Source organism: Rhinatrema bivittatum, chromosome 1 (assembly GCF_901001135.1).
Source record: "Rhinatrema bivittatum chromosome 1, aRhiBiv1.1, whole genome shotgun sequence".
NCBI lineage: Eukaryota > Metazoa > Chordata > Amphibia > Gymnophiona > Rhinatrematidae > Rhinatrema > Rhinatrema bivittatum.
In genome coordinates, this window is record NC_042615.1 from 505,253,734 (window position 1) to 505,268,998 (window position 15,265).

Genomic DNA, 15,265 nt, shown 5'->3' on the forward strand with positions numbered 1-15,265 from the left:
CTTACACTGTTGGCAGAGCTGGGATTATATCTGAGGCACATGTCAATACTTTAAACAAAGTATCACACTAGAAGATTTTGGTATTATAACTCCATTCATAGCATGCTTCCTCTTTAGGCTTCTCTGAAAGTTCTGTGTACTTGTAACCCTTTTCTTCTCCTCTCTATCAGATGTCCAGCTCGCCGCTGTCCAAGAAGCGCCGCGTGTCCGGATCTGAGACTAAGACGGGTTCTAATTTCTCTTCTGCCAATTCCATACGGACTGACTTAACTGCAGCTCCTGCTAACGTGAGTGCTGTTTAATTTTCTGTATAAGCAGATGAAACATTACTTTCTATGTGAAATGAAAGTAAAGCCAAGGGCAAAGCACACCTTTTTGCCAGTATGTGTGAGGCTCTTTTCATTCCATAAGAATCACATGTTGTAAAGGGGAGAATGGGTGTGCAGGGAACACTCCTGGCTGGCCCACCAGTGTTTGGGCCTAGGCTCCAAAGAGATATCTCTTCCAGTCTCTGGTCAGTGAATAGACCAGAATTGTCCCAGGGTGGAGATGGAAAATGAGTACCAGTATGATTGTGACTTGATTTCCTTCCTTCCAGGGCATGGCCCGCAATGGGAACGAAGCGGAGATTGATGAGGGCCTGTATTCCCGGCAACTGTGAGTATAATACATCACAGGATTAAGTACATGAAGGGTAATTTGGAGGAACAGATTTCACTCAACCACTTTGATTCTTGTCATTGTGGGTAGGAAGAGGGCTATGTAGCAACAAGATATTCTATGGCCGTTTGGCTCACTGATTTAAATAACTGTTTACACGGCAGCTACTGTGGAGGAGAGAGATTGTAAAGCTAAGAATTTTTTTCTGAGCTAATGTGTGTAGACCAGGGCTTCCCAAACTTCTAGCAAGTGATCCTGTTTTAGCACTTGAAAATTAACATGACCCCAGAAGATTACCAAAACAAATTATCAGGGTGAAGTCACCCTCTCCGCAGTCCAGTTGATCTTCTCTCTCAACCTCTACCCCTCCAGAGGACGAGCTTGCTCAACGTCAGCTTCTCCAGCTGATCCCCTCTTATATCCCCCAGCATCTCTCACCTCCCCAGCTCACTCTTACCTTTTTCAGCTTTTTTTATCCCACACCTGATCCTCTCTAACTCACAAGGCATTTTTATAACCTCAAATGGATCCTCTGTCATGCCCTCTCGCTCCCTCCATCCCCCAATCCTTCTCTCACTTTTTCCTTAGCTAATCCCCCTCACATCCCAGCTACTCCTCATCCCCTAGTCTATCTGCTTTCATTCCCTCCACTGTCAATCCCTCTTCAGCTGATCCAACCCACAAACCCCTCCATATGATCCCTCCCTTCAAACAGCTCAAACATCCCTCACAAAACATCTCACCCGACCAGGGGCAGCAGCATGTTTCTTTGGGGCCCAGTCCAAAGGTGGATGGCAACTGGTGATAAGAGGAAAAACTGATAATGGCAAAATTTTTCTCTTGGATAGTCAGTGGTTGGTGAGGAGAGAAGTGCAGTGATTATTTCCACCGGCCCATATACACTTAGCTCTCCTCTCCCTTTCATGGCTAGTTCCAAGCCCGATGGTGTGGCAGCAGCAGCATTAGTAATGAAAGTCAGCACAGGGCTTGTGAACAGTGCAAGCTCACAGGCCTTGCAGCAATCCTGATAACTCTTCGTGCAGGGCTTCCTGTTAGCATTGAAACATGCAAGGGTGGGGCCACTGCAGGGGCCTGCAAGTACCTGTTGGATCACAGGCCTCATGCTGCCTTCTGCTACAAATGCTTCTGGCACTTGAAGAGTGCTACCATATGAAACATTTGTGACCCCAGCTGAAGGTTTTTGGGGTCCCGATCCATAGTTTGGGAAGCCCTGGCATAGACTCTTTCCAGCATATGGTGCTACGTGCATGCTGTTTCCCTCCTGAGGCATCAGGTGCTGATTGGCCTCGGGCTTAGCTCTTATTTTATGTTCTTCCCACCCTATCTAGGTATGTGCTGGGCCATGAGGCCATGAAGCGAATGCAGAACTCTAATGTCTTGATTTCGGGTATGCGTGGCTTAGGTGTGGAGATTGCCAAGAACATCATCCTAGCAGGGGTTAAATCAGTTACCATTCATGACCAGGAGAATGCTGAATGGGCTGACTTGTCGTCTCAGGTAAAAGACAGTCATCTTGACTTGGTTATTTTTATGCCTCCTTTAGCAGAAAGAGCTCTGCTAAATTGTTTGGTTATTTTCTGTGCTTTCTCTTCCTCAGTTCTACCTCCGGGAGGAGGATGTAGGCAAAAACAGGGCAGAGGTATCGCACCCACGTCTGGCGGAACTCAACACCTATGTGCCAGTGACTGCCTTCACCTGTCCGCTGACAGAGGATTTCCTCTCCAACTTTCAGGTGCGCCCCTGGAGGCGAGGCTTCCATTGTACTTCTGATCCTCTTAATGAGAATCCAGTGGGGGTAGTAGTCAAAGATGCTTAGCCCGTAGTCACTCGGGTTGATGCAATATCACGTGTCCAAACTGGGTGCCTGTTTTTTCAATGTGCACCCATCCATCTCTCCTCGGTGCACAATGCTATATTTTAATGAGCTGCTGCGTTAAAAAGCATTGGGTGCCAGGGGAGCTGTGGCTGTACCCGCATTAGTAAAGCAGGTGCTTAATACAAGCGTTAGTTTTCCCACCCTGCAGGAATGAGTGATCTTGTATTTTGCTCTTTGGTGAATTTCTTTGTTTTGCATGCGTTTGTTTCATTTGTGTTAATGTGTGCATGTTTGTGTACTCTGTTTTTTTTCAGAGACAGCAGGGGCTGTGTTCTTGGGCTACTCCTCTCCTCTCCCATACTTGCCAATGTGCTTTTGGTAGCCCCCTAGAATGCCTCAGAGAAACCACAGAAAAGCAGTTTTTTTTTGTTGTTTTTTGGTTGAGCCCTTGATGCATGGCAAGTCTTAGTGCCAGCTCCAGGGGTGGTGGTAAATTTGCTGTTTTTAAAGTGTCGGGCACCCAGTGATTTTTTGCTTTGGAGTTATTAGCCAATAGCCTCATCTATATGGCATTTACATGTGATGAGTGCTATTAGCTACACATGTTTTGGATGCGCCAGTCCCCTTATTGCATTGTGTTGTATGTGCTAGACTAACTGCGGGCTAACCTGTGTGCCAGGCTGAGCGCACTTTAATGCATCGGCCCTTCAGTGGAGACACTCATTTCAAGCGTCAGATCTTAGTAGTGACTGCAGTTTATTCAATACTACTGTCAGACAATCCTGTCCACCATGTAATCTCACAAGCAGAAATACTGGTCATATGTTGATATTTTATTTGTAAATCTCACTTTTTCAAAGGCTTTATTATTCCCAGTACATATCCAGATCAGTCCAGACTCCTGGGTTTTGCATCCCTGCCAGCAGATGGGGAGAGAGTTTAAACTGATACTGCTACATAACTCTGTGTGCCACTTGCAGTTCCTCAGTATTTCTCTGTGCAGTGAGCTTGCAGCCAACAAGATGTAATCTGCTGTAGAATGAGGTTCCCAACATACCACTCCCAGGGGGATCTGCCTAAAGAATTTTTAAATGTGGGAGCTTAAGCGTTAGCTTTTGTGGAGGGCTAGGCTTTGCTTTAGAGAGTCAGCACTAGAATTCTAATCTTTGCATGATGACAGCATAGGTATTAAGACAGGTTCCCTGTACGTACCCAGATCAGTCCAGACTCCTGGGTTTTGCCTCCCCTCCAGCAGATGGAGACAAGTTTGAACGGACTCTGCCCTATCTCTGAGGTGCTACCTAGGGTCTGTCAGTATTTCTCTGTCTCCAGCAGATGGTGGAGGTGCAAATCCCTTTGGTCTGGTTTTAGCTAGTTTGTGCTTTAATTTTAGGATTAACTTTTAGAATGTTTGTTTTATTTTTTTATTCTAAGGCTTTCCAGTTTACAAAAAAGCAAAACAGCGGATAGTCTTTAAGCCTCCCAGGGGGTTGTCAGGTCCTGGTGGGACCATCCCCCCCTGGTATTAGAGGCTGAGGAGCAGGGGGTTGAGGACCCAGTAACTGCCAGCGACTGAGGGTGATACTAGGGAGCCTGGTTCACTCACCCTCAGAAGGAAGGAGCGCTGAGCTCTTAAAAAAAAAAAAAAAAGTTTCAGGTGGTACTTTTCATTCCCTCTCGCTGATGCTTTACAGTCCGGCTTCATACCGCCGAGCTCCCGATCTATTTTTAACCCGCCGCCTCCTTCAGAGTTCCTGGGCTAAATTTAGTCTGCTGGTCATGCCGCGTGGTGCGGCCTACTCCGTGTGTGGGAGCGCGTGCGCACGACTCTCTAGAACTGGCATTTGTTCAGAGTGCCTCTCTGGAGGGGAGGGAACCTCAGGGAGGGCTGTCTGTGAAAATTCCCACGGCAGTGGCTCTCAAGTGCGCCGAGAGCCTGGGAGGCTCGATTCGCAGCACCAGCCATCAGATCTATTCCTGCTCAGCATGAGAACTGAGGCCATCTTAAAAACATTTAGAGATCAGGAGAAAGCTGCTCTGGGGGAAGGGAATTCCCCACCACTTCTTTCACTGCGACCTAGGGCCTCCGGGGGAGTTGCAGGCGGATCAGGAGCATTTCTGAAGAGATGACCCCGGGGGGGGGGGGGCCTCGAGTCGTCATCTTCATTCTCCGACTTAGTTTTATTGCTCCACGAGGCTTTGAAGGCCCGGAAAGCAGCAAGACATTAGGGTAGCAAGGTCCCTCGTCCAGCTCCAGCGTCTTCGGTGCCTGGAAAGGAGGTCTTCTCAACCCAAAAGTGTCACAAGTACCCATTGGTGGTGGGATCCACAAAATCCAAACGCCTTCTCAGATCCATTTCTTGTCCGGGAGACAATTCTTCATTGGACCATTCGATGACGTGGAGACCTCTCCGCAGGATCCTGAGGGGCCTGATGCGGACCAGGATAGCCAGCTCAGGCTACTAAGCAAGTGGGTACGCCTATGGTGGAAGGTGATGATCCAAAGGTGGTACACTTGTTCCGGAAAGATGACTTGGGACCACTCATCCCAGCTATTCTGGAAGAGTTGGGCATTGAGGTCCCTCAAGAGGATTCACGACTTGGTGCTGTGGATCCGGTGATGTTTGGACTCGGGGGTCCAGCTCTCTTCCCTTTCATATGTCAGTTCCTGTACGTACCCAGATCAGTCCAGACAGTGGGTTGAGCCTCCTTTCCAGCAGGTGGAGACAGACTAAAACTTGAAGGATGCCCTATATCAGGACAGAGCCTATCCTCTAGCCCTTCAGTATTCGTCTGTCTCCAGCAGGTGCAGCATCTCCCCTTTGGTTCTCTGCTGTAGGCTAGTCAGCCTTTTTCTTTTTGTCTTTTTCTAGGCTCAAGCAAGTATTTCTTTTGGTTCTCGCTTTTAAAAAAACAAAAAAAAACAGGGAAGTTCCCTGTACGTACCTGGATCAGTCCAGACACCTGGGTTGTGACGCCGCACCAGCAGATGGAGACAGAGCAAGACTTGTCGGGCTCCCTACATATAGTAAGGTGTCATCCACAGCCCCTCAGTCTTACTCTGTCTCCAGCAGATGGGGCTGGTTCACCCACAGCCTCTGGGATCCCTGGTGCGTTTTTTCCTAGTTAGTCAGGGATAGGTAAAAAAAAAAAAAAAAAAAAGGAATCAATCAAAACAGAAGAGGAAAGAAGACAGTCTCCCTCCGTTGGAAGCCTCCCAGGGGGGTTGGGAGGTTCTGAGGGGACCATCCCCCCTGGTTGAGGCCGCTGCTGAGGGTCGAGGACCCGGGCGTGGTTGGCAGCAGCGTCGGGGGTGACACCGGGGAGCCCGGTTCACTCACCCCCGCTGGAGCAGAAGATTCAGGACCCGGGACAGCAATATAAGTTTAAAAAAAAAAAAAAAAAGTTGCTGGGGACTTTGTTTTCAGCCGCGCCGTCTCGCTCGCTCGGGGCGCTCCGCGGGAGGGGGTGACTGGTTAGTTAATTTCTGTGCTGCCTTCTCCTGCCGTGGTTGGCGCCGAGGGCAGAGGATGCCTAGGGGGGCGGTTTGCCGCGTGTGCGGGTCTCGCGCGACTGGGTCTGCTCGAATTGTGTGTCCAGCGGCGAGGGACCGTCTGAGGTCTGTCGGGGGGCCGCTCTCGGGCGGAGTGTTTGCCGCCGCGCGCCGGACACTTGGAGGCCAGTGGTTCTGAGCCGTTCCCGCTTAGCGCGGGAACTGCGGCCATTTTGGAAGCGGTCAGGGACGCCACGAGGAAGGCTGCCAGTAATGGCGGCCAGCTTCCTCCGCTTTCGCCGTAACGGGCCCCCGGGGGGGAAGCCCTGGGGGGACTGGACTCGCCGGGGGACCGAAGTATGGAGGAGGTCTCCTTTGATTCGGAGGCCTCGTTTTCCGCGGACTTCGCTCTACTGCTCTGCAAGCTGCTGCAGTATAAGAGATCCAGGAAGAAGTCTGGGAGGTCGAAGGCCTCGGGGGGGCTTGGAGGGTTGCTCTCAGCCCCGGAAGAGGACTGCTCAGGATCGGTCCCAGAAGGACCTGCCTAGGGAAAAGCGGCCGCTGCGGGGAGCTCCGCAGGACTCTGACACGGAGTCTACCTCCTCCTCCTCGGAGGATCCGTCCTCAGGGGCCCCAGGAGGGACTGAAGGACACGAAGAAGAGGGGCCAGTCCAGCCGGGTGCCGGCAAGGGGACGCAGGCGGCGGATGGCGATGACACGAAAGTAGTGCGCCTGTTCCGGAGAGATGAGCTGACGCCCCTCATCCCAGCCATACTCAGGGAGCTAGGAGTGGTTTTCTGGTTTTGCACTGTAGTAACAGTCCGCTCGGTTGGATTCAAGTTCTCATTTATTCAAGTTTGGAGTAATACCGTTCACCTCTGGTTCTGGCAGTTCTGTTCCAGCTGGGGGTGGTTTGAATTGGCCTGTGTTTGAGGGTCGTTTTTAGTTAGTCGGGCACTTCATTGTGCTTTGACATTATGTAAGACTGAGGGGCTGTGGGTGGCACCTTACTATATGTAGGGAGTCCGACAAGTCTTGCTCTGTCTCCATCTGCTGGTGCGGAGTCACAACCCAGGTGTCTGGATTGATCCGTGGTACTACAGGAACGAAAATTATCAGGTAAACTAATTTTCCTTTGCCCTTTTATTTGTAGTGCTTTTTCCTTTTCTGTGTGGGAGACGCTTCCGTCTCCCAGCTCTTGCCCGGCTCAGGGGGGGGCTTTGCCCCTTTTGCTGGAGGGGATTCCCTGCATAGCCTGAATTCGTGGACGCTTTCAGGTGTGGGGACTGAGCCTCTCTGGGTCTCGTTCCCCCCTCTGGCTGCCGATAGGGTTTTTGAACCCGCTGCTGAGCTCAGTGTAAAAAAAAAAAAAAGTTTCAAACTTTAAGTTGCAGGTACTCACCTATCTCTAACTTATTTGCAGCAGTTGACCAGCATTTTTTTTTTCTGGTCAGAGCAGGCCTTGAACCAGCAGCCAGACTAGCAGGAGGCAGCAGGTTTCCCTCCTGCTGTGCAGGCTGTCAAACCTTTTTTTTCTGCTTTTTTTTTCTTCAGCCGCGGCTCTGTCCCGGTAGGCAGCCTGCCTTTCTTGTGGGTTGCTAACAAAACAGCAAGGAAGGCTGCTTAATAAAGCCGTGGAAGCAGAAATACGCAATAAGCAGCCTAATGTCCAAAAATATCAATTTTATTACGTAGAATCGAATTATGCAATAAGCCCGACTCCAGCCGAGTTTCGCCCTTTTTCAGTAGGGCTGCATCAGGGGAATTTGCATATGGTAATCTTAAATCTTCATCAAGGAGTTGTAAGTAAAACCTGTAAAAAGTACAGAATTCAGATGCTGACCTGGTATGCAACAAACATTTAAACCGATCAAGTATTCAGGATCTCAGTATAGCAAATCACTGCAGTCTCTTCCGAAAACATTCAAACGCCAGCGCCGGCGTACTGCTTTTGAAGTGAATGGAAAAACGCGCCAAAAGAGAATTCAGATGCTGACCTGGTATGCAACAAACGTTTAAACCGATCAAGTATTCAATCTCAGTATAGCAAATCTCTGCAGTCTCTTCCGGTGGATTGAGAAAGGCAGGCACCCCAGCCCAGGAGACTGGCGTCCGTGGTCAGTATCGTCCACTGTGGACCTTGAAGAGGCATCCCTTGCAGAAGATGAGGAAGAGACAGCCACCACTGTAACTCGTCGGCAGTAGAATCCAAGAACGGAAGGACTACGTGAAACTGCTCCGACACTGGCTGCCAACGGGATAGCAAAGCTTTCTGCAACGGATGCATATGAGCAAAAGCCCAGGGGACAAAGTCGATGGTGGAAGCCATGGATCCCAGGACCTGAAGATAATCCCAGGCTGTCAGAGAGGGTAGCGCGATCAGATTCCGGATCTGATCGATCAGCTTGAGGGCGTGCGCCCGTGGTAAGAAGACCTTGCCTACTTGGGTGTCGAAGTGGGCTCCCAGGAATTCCAGCTCCTGGGAGGGCTGAAGCTTGCTCTTGGAAAAGTTCACTATCCACCCAAGGGAGGCAAGGAGCTCCAAGATGCGATCCACCGCCCGTTGGCAAGAGGTGTCCGACTTGGCCCTGATGAGCCAATCGCCCAGATAGGGGTGGACGAGAATCCCTTCCCGGCGCAGGGCCGCCGCTACCACTACCATGACCTTCGTAAAGGTGCGAGGAGCGATCGCGAGGCCGAAGGGGAGAGCTCGAAACTGGAAGTCCCGGTTGAGGATGTGGAATCTGAGATACTTCTGGTAGTCGCGGTGGATGGGAATGTGGAAGTACGCTTCCGTGAGATCGAGAGAAGCAAGGAACTCTCCTGGGCGGACCGCTGCAATGACCGCACGCAGGGTTTCCATGCGGAAGTGGGGGTGATCTTGAGGGCCCGATTGACCCTCTTGAGGTCCAGAATGGGGCAGAAGGACCCGTCCTTTTTGGGCACGGTGAAGTAAATAGAATACTGGCCTGCGCCAATCTCCTTTTTCGGAACTGGGACCACCGCTCCCAGATCCAGGAGTTTGGAGAGAGTCTGGACCACCGCGTCCCTCTTGGCCCGTCAGCAAGGCGAGAAAAGAAAGATCCGGCAGGTCCCTGACTAGCTCAAAAGCGTACCAGTCTTTGATGTCGAGGACCCACTGATCCGATGTGATTTTAACCCATTCCTCGAAGAACAGGGAGAGGCGTCCGCCGAGGTAGGGAACCGAGGAATGGGTCAGCTGAACTACATTGCGTGGCAGGTTTAGAGGTGGCACGCGCGGGCTGGCCCTCACAAAAGGGCCGCCTGCCATGAAAGGACTGCGACCAGGACTGAGCACAAGAAGAACCCCTCACGGAGCCACCCCGCCCCTGAGAAGCGAAGAGACGCTGGCCCCTGAAGCGAGAGCGGAGGGCGCAAAGGACCAGGAAGACTTAAGGTGGTCCTCCGGAAGCTTATGGACCTTGTTGTCAGCCAAGGAGTCCATAAGCTTCTCGAGATCCTCTCCAAAGAGCATCTTACCTTTGAAGGGCAGCGTGCCCAGCCGAGTCTTCAGCGACTGATCAGCCGACCAGTGGCGTAGCCAAAGGAGCCTCCGGGCAGCCACCGCCGAAACCATTGCCTTTGCCTGCACATGGACCAGGTCGTAGAGGGCGTCCGATACGTAGGCGGTTACGGCCTCCAGATGTTCGGCTTGCTCTGCCTCTTCTGGCGGAAGATCCCGGGGGCAGAGTAACTGTTGAACGCACTGAAGGCCTGCCCGCATCATGAGGCTGCTACAGCAAGACGCCCGGACCCAGAGGGCCAGAACGTCGAAGATGCGCTTCAAGTGAGCCTCCAACTTATGATCCTGTGGATCCTTCAGAGCCGTGGAACCTTCCACCAGAATTGTGGTGTTTGGCCACCACAGAGACATAAGAATCCACCGAGGGATATCTCAGCAGCTCCAAACCCTCTTCCAGAAGGGGATAGAGCTTATCCATCGCACGCCCCACCCGGAGCGCACCCTCGGGGGCCTCCCATTCCTGCAGGATAAGGAGCTTGAGCATGGGGTGGAAGGGGGAAAGTGTGGAAGGGAAAGGCCCCAGGACCTGGTTCATATCCTTAGGAAGCGAGGCCATGAGATTATCCACGGAAGGACTTTCCAGACCCAGTTCCTGCAGAACAAAGGGCAGGAGGGGCTCCAATTCCTCCTTACGAAATAGATGAAGGGCTCTGGGGTCATCCCCCTCTAGGGGGGGGGCATCTGCCGAATCCGAGGAAGCGGCAGGGTCTGAGGACCTGGGAGACACCGGGACCACCCGAACAGGTCCCTGGGGCTCTGCAGTCGGTCCAGCGGTCAACTGCGCTGAGCGAGGGATTTTTGGCGCGGGGGAGGGACGGACAAGGGGGGGCTTTCGTCCTGCTCATGCAAGCTAGCTAAATAAGATTTGTGCATGAGGAGGAAATCCGCTGAAAAAGGGACCCTGGATTTGCCGGAGGGGGGGGGGGGAAGAGGGAGAGGAGGGGTCAGGACCCCCCTCCTGGGGCCAAATCGGGGGTTAAATCAAAAAAATTCCGGCCCCCCAGCCCCAGGGAGCACTGAAATCTGCCCAGACGAAAAATCCAATATGGCCGCCGTTCCCGGGTTCTGCCGACCCGGGAAAGGCCTGGCCATGCCAGGAGGAGTGGAGCCCCGGGCTAAATTTGCTTGTCCTGCCGAGGAGGGACCTTCTCCACCCAGCAGGCAAGCAGTGCAGAGACCCTGCCGTGAAAAACGCGAAGAGGGCAACCCACAAGAAATACGCAATAAGCAGCCTAATGTCCAAAAATATCAATTTTATTACGTAGAATCGAATTATGCAATAAGCCCGACTCCAGCCGAGTTTCGCCCTTTTTCAGTAGGGCTGCATCAGGGGAATTTGCATATGGTAATCTTAAATCTTCATCAAGGAGTTGTAAGTAAAACCTGTAAAAAGTACAGAATTCAGATGCTGACCTGGTATGCAACAAACATTTAAACCGATCAAGTATTCAGGATCTCAGTATAGCAAATCACTGCAGAACCTAACGACCACCTGGGAGGCTACCGACCACTGTGCTGCCACAAGCTCCTTTCTGAGAACCATCCCTCACTGGTCTGAGGCAGCTGCTTCACAGGATCGAGGGCCCTACTTGGCAGCTTGTGTGCCACACCGGGGAGCCCCGTTCACTCCACCCAAAGGGATCAGCAACTTGGACCACTGCCTGGCAAGTTTTATAATTTAAAAAAAGTTTTGCTTTCGTTTTCTCCCACGCCGGCTCTCTCTCCTTCACTCCCTGTCACAGCACGGTATTTGCCTTTCGTTTTGCTGTTTATTCATTGAATTTTTTAAAATTTATTTTCCTGTCACGACTGTCGTGTTCATTAGTTTGCCACGTGTGTGGGTCAGTCCGCGCAGCTCTCCAGGGAGGGCCTTTGCTGGGGTTGCATCCCGGGGGGGGGAGGGGCTATTGGGAGCCAAAAAAAAATATTAAAATGGCAAAACTAGTTAAATCAGTCTGCCCCAGTCCTGATTGGGACGTCTGCAATTCACTCTGAGGCTGATCAGTTCCCGTTCAACATGGGAACGGGGGACCATTTTCCAGTCATTCAGGGTTGTGTCTAGTGCAGTGCTGGGGGATGGGGTTTTACCTCCTCCTCTTTCTCCCCAGCAAGGTTTCCCAAGGGACAGGGAACCTTTAAGCCTAATTCCCTTGCAATGGAGGATAGCCTCAAGGAGCCTCTGACTCCTCCTCTTCCTCTTTTTTTTGTCACAATGTGTGTTGCTTCATAAAGCTTACAAGGAGAGGAAGTTAGGGAAGCTACAGTCTGGTAAAAAGGTCATTTCTCAAGGATCTGAGCCCTCTGCTAAGAAAAGGTCTACCTCTAAGGGAGGTGCGGAACCTACTCAGCCTAAGCGTTCCCGTTGGTCAGGGGTTCCCCAGATTACTACAGATACTTCTAGTCAGGATTATGATCCAGATGACCTAGACCTACTGTCCAAGCCCCCACAGGGGGTGGATGTAGACCCTGATTTATCCCAGGACAAGCAGGATGGTAGTCCTCACATATGGGTGACGTCATTGATGGAACCCTATTGTGGAAAACTTTGTCAAAGTTTCTAGAAACTTTTGACTGGCACTCTGAGCCCACTGAGCATGCCATGATATTCTCAGCCACAGGGGTCTCCCTTCAGTCTTCGTTTTTCCGTGCTGCTGTTGGCATCGCGGAGCAGGAGCCTGTGTGTGTTTCTCAGTTTGACTAAAATCAGATTTAAAAACCATTTATTCTCTCCCATATCGGGGTCTCTCGGGTTTCCACCGGCTGGTGAGTAAATCTTAGTCTTTTTAACTCTTTGAGTAAAATTTTTCCCCTCACGTTTTTTCATTTTCATCGGCTGTTGAAAAAATATGGCCACGGGATTTAAAAAATGTCCCAACTGTAATTGGACAATGTCCATTACAGATCCACACCTCGAGTGTGTCCTTTGTTTAGGAGAAACATACGACGTAAAAACCTGTCCCAAGTGTGCAGAAATGACCCGAAGGGGAGAGAGGCCCGCCAAGAAAAGATGGAGCATTTATTCCATCTACAGCTTTTGCCATCCCCTTCCACATCGACTCAATTGTCTCCGGCCGGAGTCATCAACGTATAGTACTGAAAAAACGTCGTCCAGAAGGGTGGGGGATCATTCATCGCCGACACCATCGATAGCATTGACTAAGTCAGTGACTGAACACCATCCGAAGCATCGCCATTGGCACAGACACCCATCAATACCAGAGGCGCTTCTTTCTCCGGAGGAATCGACTGCAAAACGGCCTAGATTCCAGGAAACACCGGTGCCTTGGACGCCGAGGCCTTCATCCCATGTCAAAGCACCAATCGTCTAACCTCCACAGGGCCGTGTGGAAGGACCATTGACACCTTCACCGCCACCACATGTAGCTGCTCTGCCTGCACCAGCTATCACGGAGGAATTGTCTGATTTCATCCAGCAAGCGGTGCTCCAAGCCTTGAAGGATGAACAGACGTCTATGCCGGTACCCGCACCGATGCCGGTGCCACAGTCGAAGGTTATACCGAGGCGACATCGATGCCGATGTCACCTGGGGCTCCAGGACATCCGGAATTCGCACTGTACCAGCTTCTAATGAGAAAATTTGATGAAATAGTCGGTGCTCTTCCATCAACTCCATCCAAGCCACGAGAAGTCCCTGGACGGATACCTTTTTAGATGATCCACAGCCAGGTTCTTCAGGACTTTCTCGTCCACCAAGGTCTTCTCCAACGTCTCCACATCAGGATGATCCATATACTTGGGACGACAGGCATACAGACACTTCTTCTGAAGGATTTATGTCTGATCCTTCCTCTCCAGAAGAACGAAAGAAATCTCTACTGGAGGATTTAACCTTCACAAATTTTGTTCAGGATATGGTGGACACCATACCATTTACTCTGGTAGCTGACGAGGACGCTAGACAGCAAACACTGGAGGTCCTCCAATTCGTGGACCCTCCAAAACAAGTCTTGGCTATACCTGTCCACGAAGTCCTCCTGGACTTAAAGCACAGACTCTGGGAGCATCCATGCTCGGTACCATCCATAAATAAGATAGTGGACACCACTTATTTGGTACAATCTGTCCCCGATTACCATAAGAACATAAGAAATTGCCATGCTGGGTCAGACCAAGGGTCCATCAAGCCCAGCATCCTGTTTCCAACAGAGGCCAAAACCAGGCCACAAGAACCTGGCAATTACCCAAACACTACCAGAAATTGCAATTGCCACATCAATCAGTTGTTGTGGAGTCTGCACCAAAGAAATCAAAACAGATAAGGCCTCATTCCTCCACTCCTCCAGGCAAGGATCGTAGATTCTTAGATTCCCTGGGTAGGAAAATTTATCAAGGAGCCATGCTAAACACAAGAATTGCATCATATCAGTTATACATGACGCAATATCAGAGAAACCTGTGGAAACAGATACAAGATTTTTAAAATTTGTTTCCACAGCAATATCAAGAAACAGCCCAAGCAATCATACACAAAGGACTTGAAGCTGGCAAGCACGAACTCAGGCCTGAGGTCCAGGAAAAGTTGGTTGATTTATCATGTGTGGGTGACAACTTTTTTGGCTCTAAGGTACAAGATGCTGTAGCACAATTAAAGGAACACACAGAAACCCTGCGTCAACTGTCGTCAGTTCCACAGGACTCTGCTACACCTTCATCTCGCCGACCTCCAAGGAAGGAATCTAGGCGACCCTTCTACAGATAGAGGCGTTATTACCCTCCAGCATCAAGAGGCCGATCTTCTAGGCCACAGCAAAGATCTCAGCCTAGACAACCTAGAGCTGCTAGGCCTCAACTTCCGCCGCAGATGGGACTGGTTGCAGGCTTTTGAGGCTATCCCCAGAGTCAGATTATTTACAGGTTCTCGGGTCGATGACTTCAACATTAGAACTTGTACCCTGGGCCTTTGCTCATATGAGGTCTTTACAGTCCGCCTTGCTTTCCCGATGGAACCCAGTCTCCGAGCTTTTTCATCTACCTTTGCTGCTTACGGAGGCAGTGTGATCCAGTCTCAACTGGTGGTTGGTGACTGACAGTTTGGTCCGAGGAGATCCCCCTGGAAGTGCCCGACTGGACAGTGGTCACCACCGATGCCAGTTTCTCTTGTTGGGGAGTGATATGCCAAGGGAAATCGGTACGAGGACTTTGGTCTTCCGTTGAATCTCTCTAGTCAGTCAATCGACTCGAAACCAGGGTGGTATGGCTGGCATTGCAAGCATTCCATCCTTTCTTCCAGGGCAAGTTGGTCAGTATTCTCTCAGACAGTGCGACCATGGTGGCATACATCAATCGCCAAGGAGGAACCAGAAGTCAACTGGTGGCGATGGAAGCTCAACAATTGATCAGCTGGGCAGAACAAAACTTGGTAAGCATAGCAGCGTCTCACATCGCCGGCATGGACAACGTGCAGGCAGACTTTATAAGTCATCACAGTCTCGATCCCGGGGAATGGGAATTGACGGACGCGGTTTTTCAACTCATTTGCGACGCATGGGGCATGCTCAGCATGGATCTCATGGCGATGTTTCGGCAGAGAGAGACGGGACTAGAAGGGGTAGATGCCCTAGTGCTGCCTTGGCCCACAGAGGTTCTTCTGTACATCTTTCCACCTTGGCCATTGATCAGCAAAGTGCTCAGACGGATAGAGATCCCTCCAACGGAGTTCATCCTGGTAGCTCCAGAATGGCCGAGATGTCCCTGGTTCGCGGACCTTCT

General features: G+C 50.9%; 1 protein-coding gene across 3 annotated transcripts in view; it reads left to right on the forward strand.

Moving 5' to 3' along the window:
• The window catches only part of UBA1 (ubiquitin like modifier activating enzyme 1), a 265,897-nt gene that overhangs the window by 38,015 nt on the left and 212,617 nt on the right, over window positions 1–15,265 (forward strand). For all 3 annotated transcript variants that reach the window (XM_029610608.1, XM_029610599.1, XM_029610616.1), the window contains 4 exons: window positions 171–287; window positions 599–657; window positions 2,010–2,178; window positions 2,279–2,413. In XM_029610608.1, coding sequence (XP_029466468.1) covers window positions 171–287; window positions 599–657; window positions 2,010–2,178; window positions 2,279–2,413 — 480 coding nt within the window. Of the gene's footprint in view, window positions 1–170; window positions 288–598; window positions 658–2,009; window positions 2,179–2,278; window positions 2,414–15,265 lie in introns of those variants that run through there.